The sequence below is a fragment of the Nuphar pumila genome, chromosome 16 (assembly GCF_984573655.1).
Source record: "Nuphar pumila chromosome 16, dmNupPumi1.hap1.1, whole genome shotgun sequence".
Classification (NCBI taxonomy): Eukaryota; Viridiplantae; Streptophyta; class Magnoliopsida; order Nymphaeales; family Nymphaeaceae; genus Nuphar; species Nuphar pumila.
The window spans coordinates 66,085,383-66,105,224 of NC_143264.1; the positions used below are offsets into that span (position 1 = coordinate 66,085,383).

Consider the following 19,842-nt stretch of genomic DNA (forward strand, 5'->3'; position numbering starts at 1 on the left):
CGATGTCCCCAGTCATCAGAGTTAGAGAACGGGACTACCAAAAATTATCCTAGGTGGTAGATCCCATAGACTTCTGCAGAAATAGGATGCATCTGTTGTCTACGAATGCCTTTGAAAAATTCTCTCTCAGTCACTGGCCATCCCCTTAAGAGCGGACTCAGTTAGCTACCCGGGATATCTAAAATACATGACATAATAAACCCTCGGATTATTCTCAGTTGTTTCTGCGTGTCGTGCCTTGTGCGTACCCGCAAGGCCAGTTAATATCGAAACAATAAATATTCGTATCACAGTACTTGTTGGCTCGAGTCTCTTATAACTAATGTAACTGCTTAGAGCTAGTAATCTACGAATTGTTTACAACTAGGACTAATGTAACTGCTTGTCTTATAAGTTGCTTATATCTTGTGATTAAATGAACTATTTATGGTGCAATTGCTTATAGCTTGTGGTTTACGAACTGTTTAACCCTGTGATTAATAGAATTGTTTGTTTGCATCTTATGATTAATGTATCCACTTGCCGTGAAATTATGTATATCTTGTGATGAATGAACTCTTACCTTGTGATAGTTAATAGCTCACTTGATGTCATAATTAATTGCTCACATTGAAAACACTTACGGGGTTGCATACTCAATTGTTCATATGCATAATCTATTGTTTATGCTAGAAGTAGCTTATTTGCTGGAATAAGTCAACTAATCATGATAGACATAACTTATTACTTGTTAAAATTGCTTATTTCAGTTTCATATTGTCTCACTTGTTCACTTACTAGTTTTTCGTGAAACTAACTCATTTTAAGAGCACATGTGATAATTGGATCTGTACGAACTGCGATGGCACGATAGCATGATGATATCAAGATGAGACTCTTTCCCTGACGTTTCGCTCCTGAAGACATTTCGGTAAATTTGCATAAAGGTTTTCTTGAAAATCTCTCCTTTGTAAAAGTCTTAAACTATTAAAAAAAATCAATTTTATAATCCATTTGGTTTCTTAAATGTACGGAGTTTCAAATCTATTTGTGAAGGAAAGTTTATGCTGTAATGCGCCCAAGATCCATCGACTTGTTATTTCAAATATTATTTTTTCGCTAAACTGTTTTTAAAACTCTGAAAAATGACCGATTGCGAAGCCTTCAATTTTTTCGTAAAAAGTGATAAGTCCTGGATTTTGAGGCGTTACACAAGGGGTATAGGTTTCTCAAAAGAAAACCCCAACATAATGTTTTGTAAAAATGCAATGTAAACTCATTTTTGACATGATTTATCTTTCAAAACAGAAGTACAACTCTTGTACCATTCGCACGGTATGAGATCGTCACAGATCTCTCATCTGTTTATCATAGTATCTGTATGTTGTGTATGGCTCGATACTAACTTCGATAAACGGGGTACAGGTTTCTCAACAGAATCTCGCCCAAACACTTGCCCATGCCCCTCATCGGGGTTATGCGAGTCTTATCAGATACACAACAGAAGTAGTAAAAATACTTCTCCCAAATATAGCAATTTGAGATACTTGGTTGCTATCTTGCACCAGAAAGGACTTTCAATTTCTGCTTTGCAAACTACACATTTAGGAAAACAGGTTCGCTCTAGGAATCCACTTTTTAGAGAACTGAAATGCATATGTGCGACCCACATCTTTTAAAATGAGCGAAACGGGATACGCTCAAGGCTGCACTTATGTAAGTGCAAGTTAGCAAAAATGCGAGCCCAAGCACAATTCAATGCGACTGCAAGACACAAGCAATCCTCATTGTGCGAAATTGTGCATTGAGCATAAAAAAGCGTAAGCAGTGCACGAAATACGAAACCGTATATTAGCTAAATAAATGCATAAGCAGGTAAATGCATAAAGCAAGTAGCATGTGCACTAAAGCGCGACGACAAAGTAAATGACAGAAAGCAGTAGATGCAAACGCAGTAGCTTGTGCACTAAAGCTCGACGACGAAGTAAATGACATAAAGCAGTAGCTTGTGCACTAAAGCGCGACGTCAAAGTAAATGACATAAAGCAGTAAATGCAAAAGCAGTAGCATATGCACTAAAGCGCGGTGGCGAAGTAAATGACATAAAGTAGTAGCCTGTGCACTAAAGCGTGGTGGCGAAGTAAATGACATAAAGGAAAACACAAGGATCACAAAATTATGTCCTTGAGTTAAAATACATATATATATACATATTTATTTATTTATTTATTTATTTCTGTTTAAATGTTAAATGCTTAATTTAGTTCGTCCATTGTCTTTGCGCAACTTTCCCCTACCTTGGAGAGTCTCAGGGTTGCGCTTGCCTTCGTGTGTAAGTAACAAAGGGCTCAAAACGTGGAGATGCGAGCGGGATCCGTTGCGCGAATTGTGAAAGACAAAAGGGGTGAATATACATACAAATATTTAAAAAGAAATAAAGGGGTCAAAGACCCTGAACAGGGGGGAGGAGGGGACTTAGCTCACTCAAACGAGTGAGCTCGTTAGGCCCCAACCTTGAAACATAAAGGGGGCGGGGGTGGGGTTGGCTACCAGGCCGAGCCCGACCCTGCCTGCAAGCACGAAAGGGGTGTAAGGGTGGGCTCGACTGTCAGGCCGAGCCCAACCCTGGCTCGAACAAGGAAAGACGAGGAGGGGGTAGGGTTGAAGCCCCTGCCTGTCGGAAGGTCAAAGCGGCATGGGTTTCGCCCCTGCCTGCCAGAAAAGCAAAGAGGCAGGGGCTCACCCCTGACTGACATCAGCGAAGAGGGAGGCAGGGGGCTTCGCCTCTGAGTTTTTCTGGCAGGCAGGGCCGACACCCCTCCCTGACGTCAACAAAGAGGGAGGCAGGGGGCTTCGCCTTTGCTTGATGGAAGTAAAAGAGGCAGGGGCGAAACCCCTGCTTGCCGAAAAAGAATACAGGCGGCAGGGGCGGCTGCCGGTCTACTGGAAAAAGAAGGGCAGGGGCAAAAGCCCCTGCCTACCGGAACTCAGAGGTAGTGGCAGGGGCTTTGCCCCTGCCGAAAACATACAGGTGGCAGGGCATCGCCCTTGTCGGCCTGCCGGAAAACAAGAGGCAGGGCTAAAGCCCCTGCCGACCGACTAAACACACAGGCGACAAGGGGTGTTGCCCTTGCCGGCCTGCCGAAAAACGAGAGGCAGGGGCCAAAGCCCTTACCGACCGACTTAAACACAAGCGACAGGGGGTGTTGCCCCTGTCGAAACACGAGAGGCAGAAGACAAGGATGACGAAGAAGAAAACAGAAGAAGAAGAAGAAGAAGAAGAGAGAGAGAGTGAGTGGTTACCTAAAAGGGGTTGGGGACAGGGAGAGCACCGGCGTCGGGTGCAGGCGACGGGCGAGGTGAGTGAGGGAGGGGTCAAACGAAAGAGAGGGGCGGTCGCGTGTCACCGGTGCACACACAGGGACAGATAAGGGGGGAGGTCGGCAGTGGTGTCGCCGGACGGGGGTTCGTCGGAGGTCTGCCGGCCGGAATAAAGGCGAGAGAGGGTCAGGCGAGGGTGAGAGAGAAGCAAAGAGAGAGGAGAGTTTCGAATGAGAAACCCTTCCCCTCTTCGTGCTTTAAATAAGCACGAGGGGGGAGGGGGGTTATCGGGTTTGGGTCAGGGTCGAATCCGGATCCGACCCGGGACTAGATTTTTTTTATTGGATTTTACATAATACAAATTATAAACCCTTCAGCAAACATTTGATACTAAGGTTTAACCACTTGCTACTACTACTAATATTAACCATCTATGCAAACTGATGAGATGGTGAGATGTCATGTCAATAAGGTGATAAACAGGCATTTACCAATAAAATTCAAGAATAGTAGAACAATTAGCTCAGATACTCAAACATCATACAAGACCATGAGATAAATAGACAACAAACTCCAAGAATACTAGAGTGTAGGGAGCTTAGATACTCACGTATCATACAAGTAAGACCATGAGGACAAAAGAATCCTTCACAACAAGGCTGAGAGTTGAGAGATCTGGCAGGAATTTCATTGGAATCACGGAGATCTAATTTCTGATCGTCGGCTACAGTGCAAGCCCATCCTGGTTCACATCCAGGAACCCAATAAGTCAAGTTGCAGTTTCTGTTTGGCTTGAGGAAAGTACTCTTCCCGCTACTTTGATAGAAACTGGAAAAATAAAATTTTATTTCAGCTGCAGTGCAGACACGCTGCATGAGGTCTCCTGCCAAAAACACACCAGCAACAAGAGTAAACAATCTAATTGAAGGAAAAGAAAAGCAGAAGAAAGCGAAACTTTGTTGAATATCACACAACTAACAGGAAGGTCTTGATATGCAAATGCATGTCCACATAAGTAGTCTGTCTGGTCATTTACATTTATAACTTGATTTATTTAATGCAGAAATTCCCATAAAGTAGCCCATGGGGATTGCTAATACTGTGATTTTTGTAGCTAGAAGAAAGCAATTTTTGGCTAACATAGAGTTAGTGAAGTTGATGAAAACTGCAAAAGAATGTTGTAAACTGAAATGAAACCCAAATACAAGAACAATCACAATGCTCATAAGGGCACACAATGTAGGGCACAAACACAAAGCCACAAAGGCAATACACAAGCCTCTAAAGGGCAAAAACAAGGCCACAAGGGTACACTTCACAATAGCTCACAAAATACACAAGAGAGCACTCAATATAAAAAATAATATTTTATTCACTTAGAAAATGCTTAAGAGAAGCATTTTTTCAACATGGGAGAGATCCCGTTTATATACAACAAAGGAGAGGCAAGAGGGCTAGTCCAATAGCTAGTTGGGCTAGTCCCAACGGCTAGAATAAAAGAAACAAAAAAGAAAAGAAATAAAATATAAATAATCCTTAATGGGCTGGACTTATTATACATTGTAAAAAGACAAAAAATATCCCTAGAGGGCATGACCTATTACATGAAAAAAATAATAAATAAAAACACATAAACACATCATGTATATATTAATCATTTAGGTTAACACGACATTAAGATAATATGAACTCATTTGGAGTCATGAAAATATGCACCAAAATCAAGGATCCAAGAGGTCTTACACGGGTCCACACAAGTAGATATGACCGCACCGGAAGAGAGAGGAAGATTGATTCTTGAATAATGGTTGTAGTGCCTCAATAAGTGGAGCAAGTAACATTGATTCAATACCTTTAGACTTTTCACATATCCTGCTTTTTGCAAAAGATAGTCCTACGGAAGCCACCTTCTTTTCTTCTCTTCTATCTTCTTTCCTTCTCTTTGGGCAAAAAGGCATGATATGGCCGGGTTCATTACAAAAATGACAATTTTCTTTTTAGATCCATACTCATTAGAGCATCTTCCAAAATGTGGAGGCTTATAGTTTTTTGTATGATTTCTAGGTCTTGAAATAGCAAGAACCGAATCTTCATCCTTGGATGAAGTGGGTTTCTTCAACCTATTTTCTTCCATAGTCAATTCTTCTAGAGTTCTAACTATGAAAGAGACTTCTCTACGAAGAAGGTCAGACTTAGTTTCCTCAAATTCGGGTACAAGTCCATCAACAAATTGATAAAATGTTACATTTTGATTTGTTTTTCATGGAGCTCAATGTCCATAGGACAATGCCATTTAGGCTCTAAGAGAGCCAACTAATCCCAAAGAAGAGATAGAGCATTATAGTATTTTTCTTATGCTCATGTCTTCTTGGGTCATAGTCCTAACTTTATTTTGGAGGTTACATACATGAAAAATATCTTTTAGGGAATACATATCTTGGATATACTTTCAAACATCACTTGCAAAATCAAACTTTGTCAAACTAGAACACTTTTTTATATCTACATTATTAATGAGTCATTATATAATCTTGGAATGACCTATTTTTCATTCCTTCCACCTCTTCTCATAATCGGCAATGACTTTGGTCATGTCATCTCCTTGAAGCACCACTTCTTTTCTGTTGTCATTCTTTGTAAGCAAAATTTTTGGCTCCTTCTTGATGTCATCCACCAAACCCCATAGACCCTTACTCCAAATTTGATGTTTAACGATCGATGCCCACATAACATAATTGAAATCATTGAGTCTCACGAGAACGGAGACAATGGTTTCTCGTTCCTCTTCCATAGTGATAACTAAGATGAAGAGAGAGAAGACGAAGAATAAGATAGGGGAAGCGAAGTTCTATTGGCCACCACGAGCTCACGATCACATGATCCACGTCCTCAAGAATCAAAGCTCCAAAGCTCTGATACCATGTAATGAAGTAAAAAGAGCACTCAAACCGTACACAAGAGGTACAAAATATGGAATTATAATGGAATAAAAAAGGGAAGAAGGAGAATCAGAAGAGGAACTTCATTCTTGTTTACAGAAGAGTACATTATCATGGGGGTTGACCCCTCTAATATACATTCCAAGTACAAATGGTATAATACACTATATTACATAACTCTTAACACTCCCCTTCAAACTTGGAATGATGCAATGGAATCATTCTGAGTTTGGAAAGGAATGAGTGAAAATGTGAAGGAGCACGACTCTTAGTAAGGACATTTGCAATCTAATTCTTTGAGCTCACATGTTCTAGAGCAATAACTTCGTCTTCATAGGTATTCCTTGTATAGTCACAATCTATTTTAATATGCTCGGTTCGCTCATAAAACTCTGGATTCTTTGTAATATGAATAGCACTCATATTGTCACAATATAAGGAAGTCTTGTCAACAATGGAGACTCTCAACTCACCCAATAACCACCGTATCCAAATAATCTCGGTTATGACTTCCATAGCTCTATATTCTGCTTTCGTTGTGGATAAGGCTACCCTTTGTTGTTTCTTGCTTTTCCATGAGATCAGGGAACTTCCAAGAAAAATACAGAAACTAGTAGTAGAAAGATGATCTTGAGTAGAACCTCCAAAATCAGCATCACAAAAGGCTCTAAGAATTGTGGCCGATAATGACGAAAATAACATATCATAGTACATAGTGTCTATCACATATCTGATAATCCTGAGTACAGTGGCTAAGTGAACTGTCCTGGGAGCACTCATAAATTGAGTCCTTGAGTTAAAATGAGATAATGTTACACAAAACTGTGTCCTTGAGTTAAAAGCATATATATATATATATATATATATATATATATATATATATATATATATATATATATATATATATATTTAACGTAAATATAATATACATATATATATATATTAGAAATGTTTTTTTGTCAACAACGAGTGCAATTTTCCCCTACCTTGGAGATGGTTTGAATCTCTAACGATTCTGAGCATAGGTTCTTAAAAACTCATGCCTCAGTAAGCGTGTCTTGTCTGTTGTGCCGATATGGTGCGCTAAAAGAATTTTATCGTGCTGCGAAAAGAATGAGGTAAAAATCTTTTCTTAACAGAATAAGTGATGATTGTGTCGTAGGGGTCAAACCCGAACCCAGCCTATGTTGTCAAAGGCGTGCCTAGGCGCTGGGCGCCACCCAGCTCGACTAGGCGAGCTTCCTCCGCTCTCCTTCTTCTTCCGTTCTTCTTCCTCCGCTCTCCTTCTTCTTCCGTTCTTCTTCCTCCGCTCTTTGTCTTCTTCTTCCTCCAGTCTTCTTCTTCACCTTCTTCTTGGTATACTGTTCAGTATTGGTATATATATATATATATATATATATATATATATATATATATATATATATATATATATACTGGACAGTATATACATATACTGTCCAGTATATGTATACAGTTCAGTATATGCTGTTCAGCATATAAATATATTGTTCAGTATATGCTGTTCAGCATATACATATACAGTTCAGTATATGTATACGGTTCAGTATATATATATATAGTTAGTTAGTTAGTTAGTCAGTTCATATATATTGTTTATACATAGATATTGAACCGTATATGTATATATTGTTGAGTATATATATATATATATATATATATATATAACAATTATATATTTTATATATGTATTGTTTATATACTGAACCGTTTATACATACTGTTATATATGTATTGTTTATCTATTTTATTGATTAATAATTGTTTGTTTTGAAATGTTTAATTAGAACAATGGAAGATGCAAACCCAAGTTCTTCAGCTGATTGTGGATTGGCTCCTCTAAATGCAAGTGCAAGTGGCTCTTGTTCCAACCCTAGCACAGAACCTTTAACAAAAAGGAAAATTAGAAACTCTGGGGATCCAACATGGAATTGGGCATTTTGCAAGGATGAGGCAAATTTGAATTCAGTGACGTGATCTGTGCAAAAATACATATAACGGCGGAATCTACAGAATTAAACAACACATACTTGAAACTGCATGCAACGTGAAGCCATGTAAAAATAGTAATGAGTTGATAAGGAGAAGTATAATGCAATATATGGAATCTTCGAAAAAGAAAAAGAATGAGAATAATGAATTTACTACTATGTTCAAGGGCAGATCTCCCGCCATGTTGAGCAAAGATAATGTCCAAATGGTGCCTTCTAGTGGTCATGATTTTGGGACAAGACCACCACTACCACGAAGTTCTATTGATTCATATTTTAATGTTGACAAAACTATTGTAAATGCAGCAAAATAGACTACATTAGAGAACAGGTACAAGAAAAAAGAAAGAGAGAGAGTTTGTGAGTATATCAGTAGATGGTTTTATCAGGCAGGGATACCACTTAATGCTGCAAAGTTACCATCTTTTCAAAAATGTTTGAGGCAATAAGTCAGTTTTGAATAGTAAATTGTGTGTATGTGTTTATATGTGTGAATTTGCCACTAACTATTAACTATTTTGTTTTGATTATCTGTGTGTATATTGAACTTTTTTCTGTTACCCTTGTCATTAGATTTAACAATGACAAGGGTTGCAGCTGAAAAGCCAAATCCACCTTCATTAGAGATTGTCCCTGACACTGAAGAGCAAGATGATGCACCAAACTATATAGTCCCTAACACTGAAGAGCAAGATGATGCAGCGAACTATATAATCCCTGACACTGAAGAGCAAGATGATGCATCAAACTATATAGTCCATGATTCTGAAGATGATGATGATGATGTACCAGCACCACTACCACCACATAAAACAATGAAGACAATCGGTGAAAGTTCCCGTGTTCAAGAAGAACCAATCAGTCAAAGTTTTTTGTGTTCGAGATGAAGAACTTAGCAAAGAATTGAAGGATTTCTTACAAATTTCCAATCCACTTATGCTGATTAGTTTAAGCACTTTTGTCTTAAGAATATGAATTGTAATATCATGCACTTAATGTCTTACTTTTAAGACTTTTGTCATGACCCAAGTTCGATGTTTAATGTCATTCACTCTTATGTTTTGACCCTTTAATATTAATTGTTATGCTTCATACATGCTTTATTTATCTCAATATTGTGTAGTTTATCTTTTTCTACATTGTTTGTTCTTAATTTTTTTTGCCCGCCTAGACCTTTTCGAAGGTCCACTGACTAGCCCCGCCTAGCGCTTTTGACAACATAGAACCCAGCTCGAGCCGAACGGACTGAGCCAAGCTTAGCTCGGCTGCGCCTGACTAGGCAGGCCAAAGGGAGGGCAGGCTGGACCGATCGGCTGTCTTGGTGAAGCCGAGTCAAACTCAATGCACATGAGTCAGCCCGGGATACTGAGCTGAATCGAGCTGCACTCGGTGATAGCCGAGCTCAGCTCAGCTCGACAGACTCGAGACAGCAACAGCACTAGAAGTTGATGCTGCTCGAGCGTAGAAAAAGGGGATGGAGGGATAGAGGACTCGGCTATCAGGCCGAGCCGGGTCTGGCCCCTAAACAAGACAAGACTGAGCCTAGGCTCAGTCACCCTACTAAGGGAACCGAGCTGGGATCGGTTCAAATCGAGCTCAACTCGATAGGCTGGCCCAGGGGACAACAGTAGCAGGATGCTGCTGATGTTGCCGAAAAAAGAAGGGGTAAGAGAAGAAGGTTGGCAGCCAGGCCACTGCCAGAGGCAGTGGCTGCCACAACAGCCAAGGGCCCCTGCCCACCCCTGTGGCATGGCAAGGAGGCCAAAACAAAGGAAAAATGACGGAGCAGGGCCAAAGGCCCATGCCCGCCACTAGTGGTGCGGCAGAACTCGAGCCCGGCTCAGGTTTAAGAAGACCGAGGAAGGAGGTGACGGCAGGGGGAGTGGCATTAGGCACTCCCTATGGACGCCCTACTTGGAAAAGCAGCAGCAACCTCTGGCTACTGCTAATTTTGCCTGAAAATGCACCAAAGAGGGTGCTAGACACCCTCTCTCCTGGCGAGCCAGAGCCACCGCCGTTGGTGGCTCTGGTTTGTCGGCGAAAAAACAGGAAGAAGAGGGGAGTAGGACAGGAGAGCAGAGGAAGAGAACAGGGGGAAGGGGTTTCGTGGAAACCCATCGTGGCCGGGAGGTTGCCCTGGTGGCAAGTCGTCCGACTGTCATCGTGCGGTAGTGAGGTGCCTAGCTGAGGCATCAGCTAGGCATCATCACCCACTGAGGTGGTGGTGGATGCCTTATAGCAAGGATGGTAGCACCTCATGTACAGACCAACGAGAGAGAGAGATTTACAAGGGAGAGGGTGAGGCTCCCGACGAGGGGAGAGTACGCAGAGGGAGAGAGAGTACGTAGAGAGAGAGAGAGGTGGGGCGGTTTAGCAGAGTGAGAGAGACAGAGAGAGACGGGGTGCTTGCGACTTTTTAAAAAACAAAAAGACCCTCGTAGGAGGTTTAAATAGAACATGATGCAGAGCACAGACGTCCCAGATCCAGCGGCAAAAAGGAGTCGACTCGGGTCCAGGGCCAGACCCGGATCCAGCTGCACACGTAAAATACCCATCTTAGGGTTGTGTGCAGCACGGACGATGAAGATTGGAATTAACGCAGCTCTTTTCTTTTTGGGGTTCCCTGCAGTTTTTCTTTCTTTTCAGCAGCCTTTGTCATTCCTTTTGGTTTTCTTTATTACTTTCCTGTCAGTCCATTATTGCTTTTGTCATTACTTCCCTATTGTTTATTATTTTCACTGTTTCTTTTCAGTTTCACGTCAGTCTTTGCAGCCTTTATTCACTTTGTCTATTTGGTATTCCAGCCGCAAGTTTCAGTTTTACCTATTACTTGTCATATTCATTGTGCTCCCTTACTGATCTCATAAATAAGTATTGCTCGGATTGATTGATCTGATTATGTTTTTTTTTGGTTCACGTTTCTTGTGAATACTCGTGGCTGATCGACTGGTTGTGGGTTGGAAGACCAACATCACGTCAACCCCTCGTTGCGTTGGATCGTGCCCCTACTTGTTGCACCCAAGTGCATCCCAGAACCCGATCTCCCACTAGAGTCGTGATTCTCACCCTCTCCTCCAGGGTGTCTTGCTGGAGTCCGATCTCCTCACTGCAGCACATCGGCACCCATTAACGTGGGTTGTGTGCTAATCGAGTAGAATCAACATCAGCCCCATTAGTGTATTAGTGTTGGCCCCTTTGTTGCACCGAAAGCGTGCTCGATACCCATTACGTGAAGGCTGACCTTGGATTTTCTCCTCCGTTGCATCAATATGGTATCAGAGCCCAGCCCCTCCTCCTTCGTCAACGACATGACGAAAGGGGCGAGGAATGGTCCTACAAACAGAAAGACACGAGAGAAGATCATGAAGCGGATGCTCGACATGGTGACGGAGATGCAAGAAGACATGCTACGCTTAAGCGAGGATGTTGCTGGCATATCGAAACGACTGGATGGACTCGAAGATCGGATCGTGGTCCTCGAGTCGTCGGTGGAGACACACACAACTCCCATGCTGAAAATGAGTGGTGGATTGGGCGTCAATGTTGTTGGTCTAACAGGTGCGATGGCGATTGAACCAATCCAACCGAACGTCCAACAAGCTGTCGTGCAACCGGATGGCATTGAAGCGGGCCTGCTCAGGGATGTCGGTCGCGCGACCAACCAATAGACGGTACCGTTTCTGAACTCTGTCTCGGTAGCTGCAATGAACCAGATCTGCGGTGCCTACCCACCGCCCCAAAGGGTCGTTGAGAGGTTTCCCAAGTATGCTCGAGCACACAGCCTTGGCCACAACCTGTGGTAAAGGTTTTACAGGCCAGAAATGGCCTGCGGGATCCAAACCTGACAGTGGGTCGAGCTGCGAGCAATGTGCCAATGGTAGGAGACAGGACATACTTGTTTTCCCCCCTGAAAACCGCTCGTGGGGGCTCGATCGCAACCCACTAGCGAGCCGGAGAAGGTGGTCCAGTTTTTGATAAGCATGTTTGTCTTGTTGGTATTCTAGCCAGACCCCTAAGACCACGTGCTGGAGGGACAGAAATTCAACTTGTGCTTCCATGGGATGCCATAGCAGATGGTATAGGTGGTCAACTTCGAAACCAATCTACAAGCTATAATTTGGAGTCGTCCAGGAATATCGTTTCACATAGTGAACACCCAACAACTATTACCAACGACTCCTTAATGTTATCCCCAGATGTTTCCGTTGCAGCCAATTCCCCTTTATTTCAACTCCAGAAGGCTGTGGCGTCTGTCGTGCTTGTGATGGTTGGAGATAGAACTTGGGCTTCTGGTATTGTTCTCAACTCTGAGGGTCTGATACTTACAAATTTTCACCTTTTAGAGTCGTGGAGGTTTAGAGAAGTGCCTCAAGCTAGTGGACTGGCTTCAAACAAACAATGGACATTTTCCATCCTTACTGGAACAAAAGAGATAGAATCCAGCAATGAGATGCAAGCAGTTTATGCATTGGATGCAGAGTTCACAAGTCCATTATGGATTTTTGGCATCAAATCTTATGATTTGGTGCAGAAAAATGGAGAGAATACATATCTGGCTTGCAGTTACAGACAGAGGGGAAGATCATATTTTGGCCTGCTGGATATTATTCAGGGCTCTCTCAGTTTTTTGGATATCCCATTCACAGACATCAGAACTGTTATTGCAAAGGGCGAGGTCCCTGACCAAAAGGCATATGTGTATTTCTATCCACCAGTCAATCATTTATATCAAGCTGGTCATGAAGAAAAACCTCCTTTGCTATTGAAGAGTCATGGGGGCCCAACAAGTGATGGCATCATGAACAAACAGAATTTGCTGCTTGTGTCTGCCAAAGTCCCTAACTCTGGGGATGATGTAATGGCATCTGTGCAAGATCCTATTTACCAGGGTTATGAAAGAATGCGTGTTAGGTTGGATCGTATCAACCAAAAGATATGGCATGATGCAAGAGCAGTATATATTTCGAGAGGCCCATTGGATATTGCCCTGCTGCAAATAGATCCTGTTCCAAATAGTATTTGCCCCGTCAATCCAGGCGTTGCTTGTCCACAACCTGGGTCTAAAGCATTTGTGATAGGACATGGTCTTTTGGGACCTCAATCAAACCTTTGTCCATCTGTTAGTTCTGGTGTGGTCTCAAGAGTTGTTAAGACCCAGGGTCCTCTTAAGGCTTCTGAAACTATGAGTGCTGATATAGAGGGGAAATGTATAGTTGCAATGCTTGAAACAGCGGCTGCAAAGCATCCGGGTGGAAGTGGTGGCGGTGTTTTGAATTCTAAAGGACATCTGATTGGGCCTGTGACCAGCAATGCAAGGCATAGTGGTGGGACTATACTTCCTCACCTGAACTTCAGCATTCCATGTGCCATTCTTGAACTCATCCTCGAGTTCACATCAGATATGCAAGATTGGCACATTTCGCCTATCTTCAATGTGTCTGGTTTATACGCATACCGTGGTGACAATAAGTCGTCAGAGCAAACTTTTTCCCAACCAGGGGAGAATGATGCAGAGCACAGACGTCCCAGATCCAGCGGCAAACAGGAGTCGACTCGGGTCCAGGGCCAGACCCGGACCCGAGACCCGGATCCAGCTGCACACGATAAATACCCATCTTAGGGTTGTGTGCAGCACGGACGATGAAGATTGGAATTAACGCAGCTCTTTTCTTTTTGGGGTTCCCTGCAGTTTTTCTTTCTTTTCAGCAGCCTTTGTCATTCCTTTTGGTTTTCTTTATTACTTTAGTGTCAGTCCATTATTGTTTTTGTCATTACTTCCCTATTGTTTATTATTTTCACTGTTTCTTTTCAGTTTCACGTCAGTCTTTGCAGCCTTTATTCACTTTGTCTATTTGGTATTCCAGCCGCAAGTTTCAGTTTTACCTATTACTTGTCATATTCATTGTGCTCCCTTACTGGTCTCATAAATAAGTATTGCTCGGATTGATTGATCCGATTATGTTTTTTTCTGGTTCACGTTTCCTGTGAATACTCGTGGCTGATCGATTGGTTGTGGGTTGGAAGACCAACATCATGTCAACCCCTCGCTGCGTTGGATCGTGCCCCTACTTGTTGCACCCAAGTGCATCCCAGAACCCGATCTCCCACTAGAGTCGTGATTCTCACCCTCTCCTCCAGGGTGTCTCGCTGGAGTCCGATCAAATTCCATTACATATCCTAAAACCTAATGCCACACTCCTCTCTTTCTCACCAAAAATATTTGGATGTGTTTGTTTTGTACACAAATTTGGCCCTGACCGTGATAAATTAGCTGCTCAAGCCACAAAATGCATATTTATAGGTTATCCCAAAAATCAAAAGGGATATCGATGTTATGATCCCATTTCTCGCCGAGAGTATGTCAGTGCAGATGTATCTTTCTTGGAATCCACTCCATATTACTCTACTTCTGGTTCCCCGCTGCAGGTTGATCCAGCTGAGTCTTTTCCATTACCTATACCTCCTCTTCCTTTGGAATTTGTGCCCTCATTACCGAACCAAACTTCATCCTCTTCCAGATTTAATAATCCTCCATTGGTATATGTGCGTAGAGCTCCACCTACGCAAGAGCCTTCATCTTCTTCTTCTCCTGAGGTAAGTTCTATTGACAATAGTGATCTTCAGGATGATGATAACATGCCTATTGCTCTACGAAAGGGGACACGACAATGTACCTTATATCCCATATCTCATTTTGTCTCCGATGCCAGAATTGGAAATCAGATGAAGTCTTTTATTTCAGCCTTATCTGCTGAAACTATTCCTCTGAACTATCAACAGGCAGAACTTGATAATCGCTGGAAGCTAGCTATGCAAGAAGAAATGAATGCTTTAGTATCTTAACATACATGGGATCTAGTTGATTCCCCAGCAGATGCTGACATTGTTGGATGTAAATGGGTATATACAATAAAGTACAAATCTGATGGTTCTATTGAAAAGTACAAGGCCAGATTAGTAATGAAAGGGTATACTCAGACATATGGTATTGACTTCTTTGAATCATTTTCTCCTGTTGCGCAGATGGGTACCATCCGTCTTGTTCTCTCAGTAGTTGTTCAGCATGGTTGGAGCTTGTGCCAATTAGATGTGAAAAATGCATTTCTATATAGGGATCTATTTGAGACCGTTTACATGCAACAACCTCCAGGATTCGAGGTTGAGGGGGAGTGTCAGAAGGTGTGTAGATTGAGAAAGGCGATTTATGGCTTGAAACAAAGTCCTCGTGCATGGTTTCAAAAATTGTTTGAAGTGACGTCAAGCTTTGGCTTTAATAGGTCAGCAGCAGATCATACACTATTTATAAAGAAAACTAGCTCTGGCATAGTTGTTATGGTGGTATATGTGGATGACATCATTCTTACAGGAGATGATATGAAAGCTATTGAAGCCACAAAGGCTCATTCAAAAACACTTTGTTACAAAAGACCTTGGTTCACTCAGGTATTTTCTGGGTATAGAAGTTGCCGGGAGCCGTGAAGGGATGGTTTTGTCTCAACGGAAGTATGTTCTTGACTTATTAAAGGAAACGGGCATGTTGGGAGCTAAACCAGCAAATATTCTCATGGACCATAAAGTTCAGTTGTTTGAAGAAGGGTCAAAACCAGTTGATAGCAAAAGCTATCACTACCTAGTAGGGAAGCTATTATACGTAACTGTGACCAGGCCGTATATTGCTTTAGCAGTAAGCAAAGTTAGCCAGTTTATGGACAAACCAACTGAGGTACACTGGAATGCAGCCATAATGATTCTCAGATATCTAAAATCCTCTCCTGGAAAGGGATTATTGTTCAGAAAAGGTAGAACTCTGGAGATAGTAGCGTATTCTGATGATGACTGTGCTGGATCTGTAGTAGATAGAAAATCTACCACAGGATTCTGTGTGTTTTGGGGAGACAACTTGATTTCGTGGAGAAGTAAGAAACAAAATGTGGTTTCCAGGTCGAGTGCAGAATCAGAATATCGGGCTATGGCCCAAACAACTGTTGAATTGATGTGGGTTCGCACTCTTCTTCATAATCTTCAGGTGAAGGTTTCCTCTCCAATGACCATGATGTGCAATAACAAAGCGGCAACATATATAGCAAACAATCATGTCTTTCATGAGAGAACAAAGCACATTGAGGTTGATTGCCACTATGTAAGAGATATGATTCAAGTTGGTCATATCACTACCAAATATCTAAAGTCGGAAGACCAAGTTGCAGATATGTTTACAAAGTCTCTTGCTAGGCCAAATTTCTCAAAATGTTGTGACAAGCTGAGCATGATTGATATCTATGCTCCAGCTTGAGGAGGAGTGTTGAAAATAGGTGGTTTTTAGTTTAAGTCTTTTTATATTAGAGGTTTTTTGAAATTTTGTTTTCATAATGGACTTAGATGTAATTATTCCTTTTAGCCTCTCTCTATTTAATATAGAGAGAAGCCCTAATCCAGGTAACGAAATTCTTTACTGTGCAGCCGACTCTCTCTCTCTCTCTACACAGGTGGTTGTGCATCGACCTTCCTTTTACAATACGCAAAACAACTCACATGTGAACAGATGTGAGAGCATGCTAAAATTGACTAGTTGTGTGTACAATGTGTGCTATATCAAGTCTAATAATAGTTAAGTAAGAGTGCTCTGATAAGCTGTCGATAAGGAGTTTGATCATCCAAAGGCTCCCCATCATCAATCTTCACTTTTATATTTGTTACTTCAGGAGTGTTAACCTTTTTGTCATCTGATATTCCAAACCTGAGAATAATATCAGAAGCAAACTTAGACAGAAATAATAAATACCTTCTAGGGGAATAAGCAACCTCTATTCCTAGAAGGTATCTTAAAAACCCAAAGCAGTCATTTCAAAACTATTTTTAATATTATGAATTCCTTGTTTATATCCTCCAGTGATTATCATATCATCCACATAGAGAAGTAGGATGACAATACCTGCATCGAAATTCTTAACAAACAAAATTGTGTCAATCAAACAAGATCATATAATGCTTTTTTATACAAAGTGCCTTCCCTTGAGGTATTATCATAACAGGAGGTGCTTCCAAGTACACTTCTTCTTTAAGAATATCATTTAAAAAGGGTTTTTTAACATCCATTTGATATATGGGTCAATTTTTAATTGAAGCAACTGCAATAACAGTTCTAACTGTGGTCATTCGGGAAACAGGTGCAAAGGTTTCGTTATAATCTACACCATATTCTTATGCATACCCTTTGGTGACTAGCCTAGCTTTGTATCTCTCGAGGGTCTCATCACTCTTGGTTTTTATGTTATATACTCATTTACAACCTATGAGTTTTTTTCCTGTGGAAGATCTTGAATAGTTCATGAGCTTTTTCTACTGCATCTAATTTTGCCCTCATGGCTTTCACACAATCTAAGTGATATTTGGCCTAAGTGTATGAGGAGGGTTATATATATGAATGTATTAGAGCTATGAATGCTTGGTACTTGGACGAAAAAGAGTCATAGGATACAAACTTAGATGGAAGTTATAAGCCACTAGATGATTTTCTAGTTTACAGTTCTTTTTCATTTAAGTTAAAAAAAAAATTCAAGTGCACATGGAGTTTATTGATGTCTCCGTCTAGAATATTGTAAGCAAGATTAATCATCATGAAATTTTTCATCAAGAGACTCACTATCTTTTAATGATAGTCATGCTCAAGATCTTGGAGACTTCTCCATTCCTTTTCATGAGATAAATCGTGACTTCATGCGCAAGATTCAAAAGAAAGAAATTGCAGAGGCTTTGAAGAAAATGAAATCAAGAAGGGCAGTTGGCCCAGATGGTATACCTATCGAGGCTTGGAAATGCTTGGGAGAGAAAGGTTTAGAATGGTTGACAAATCTTTTTAACTTGATTTGGCGAACAAATAAGATGCCTAATGAGTGGAGGAAGAGTACTTTGGTGCCTTTATATAAGAATAAGGGTGATATACAAGATTGCACAAACTATCGTGGTATAAAACTCATGAGTCATACTATGAAACTTTGGGAGAGGGTGATTGAGTCTAGGTTGAGGAAGGTTGTCATGATATCGGAGAATCAATTTGGTTTTATGCCTGGAAGATCAACTATGGAAGCTATACATCTTCTTAGACAACTTATTGAAAGATATAGAGAGAGGAACAAAGATTTGCATATGGTTTTTATTGATTTAGAGAAGGCATACGATAGAGTACCTAGGGACGTTCTCTGGTGGACAATGATGAAGAAAGGTGTTTCTCTCAAGTACATTAGTATAATTAAAGATATGTATGAAGGAGTAGTAACCAATGTCCGCACTTGTGGAGGGGTGACAACCAATTTCCCGATAACGGTTGGGTTACATCAAGGATCTGCTTTAAGCCCTTTCCTATTTGCGATAGTGATGGATGAGCTTACGAGATCAATTCAAGAAAATGTACCGTGGTGTATGTTGTTTGCTGATGATATTGTTTTGATTGATGAGTCTAGAGCTGGGGTTAATGCTAAGTTAGAATTATGGAGACAGACATTGGAAGCTAGAGGTTTTAAGTTGAGTAAGAGTAAGACTGAATATATGGAATGTCGGTTTAGTAAGCAACGAAGTAGTGATGGGAGTGTAGTGAAGCTTGGTGAGCAAGATATACCGGTGAATGATTATTTCAAATATTTGGGATCCATCATTCAAAAGTATGGAGAAATTGATGGAGATGTAAATCATAGGATAAAGGTTGGGTGGATGAAATGGAAAAGTGCTACTGGAGTGCTGTGCGATCGTAGAATGCCATTGCGGTTGAAGGGAAAGTTTTATAGGACGACTATTAGACCCGCTTTACTATATGGTACGGAATGTTGGGCTGCCAAGAGACATCATATTCAAAAAATGAGTGTAGCTGAGATGCGGATGCTTAGATGGATGTGTGGAAATACAATAAAAGATAAGATTCGGAACGAAGAGATACGTAAGAAGGTAGGTGTTGCACCCATTGAAAATAAGATGCGAGAGAATCGTTTACGGTGGTTTGGACATATTCGGCGAAGGCCTAATGATGCTCCAGTTAGAAGGTTGGAGAAATGGGAAAATATATTAGTTAAAAGAGGTCGGGGTAGGCCTAGGAAGACTTGGATGGAGATGATAGGAAAGGATATGAATGCTTTGAACCTCACCGAGGACATGGCGTTGGATAGAAATGATTGGAGGAAAAGGATTCATGTGGAAGACCCAAAATGAATTTCTTTTTTGGTTCATATCGCTGACCCCAATTGTTTTGGGATGAAGGCGTAGTTGTTGTTGTTGTTGTTGTAGACTCACTATCTTTTAATTCAATAATATTTTCAAAATCATATTCACAATCACAGTCATTAACATATTGGTTAAACCCAAGGTCAAATAAGAATGAGAATTTTATTACTTAGCTTGATCTTTTTTAAAGAAATTTTCTTTTTTTTAAAAGGTAACATTTCTAGAAATATATAATTTTTCATTTTTAGGATCATAACACCGATATCATTTTTGGTTGTCAACATAACCAAAGAAGGCACACAGAATAGCTCTTGGTGTAAGACTCGCACCTTTAAAAAAAAAAAATCGTTGTCTCGGATCCAGGTCCACACAGCTACCCCCCC

At 41.0% G+C, this 19,842-nt stretch overlaps 1 protein-coding gene across 2 annotated transcripts in view; it reads right to left on the reverse strand.

Moving 5' to 3' along the window:
* The window catches only part of LOC149813396 (ABC transporter G family member 28-like), a 60,508-nt gene that overhangs the window by 24,680 nt on the left and 15,986 nt on the right, over positions 1–19,842 (reverse strand). Inside the window, exon 3 of one of the 2 annotated variants that reach the window (XM_089991953.1) lies at positions 3,911–4,180. In XM_089991953.1, the coding sequence (XP_089848079.1) occupies positions 3,911–4,180 (270 nt within the window). Of the gene's footprint in view, positions 1–3,910; positions 4,184–19,842 lie in introns of both variants that reach the window. The other variant, XM_089991952.1, reaches the window with a different exon arrangement.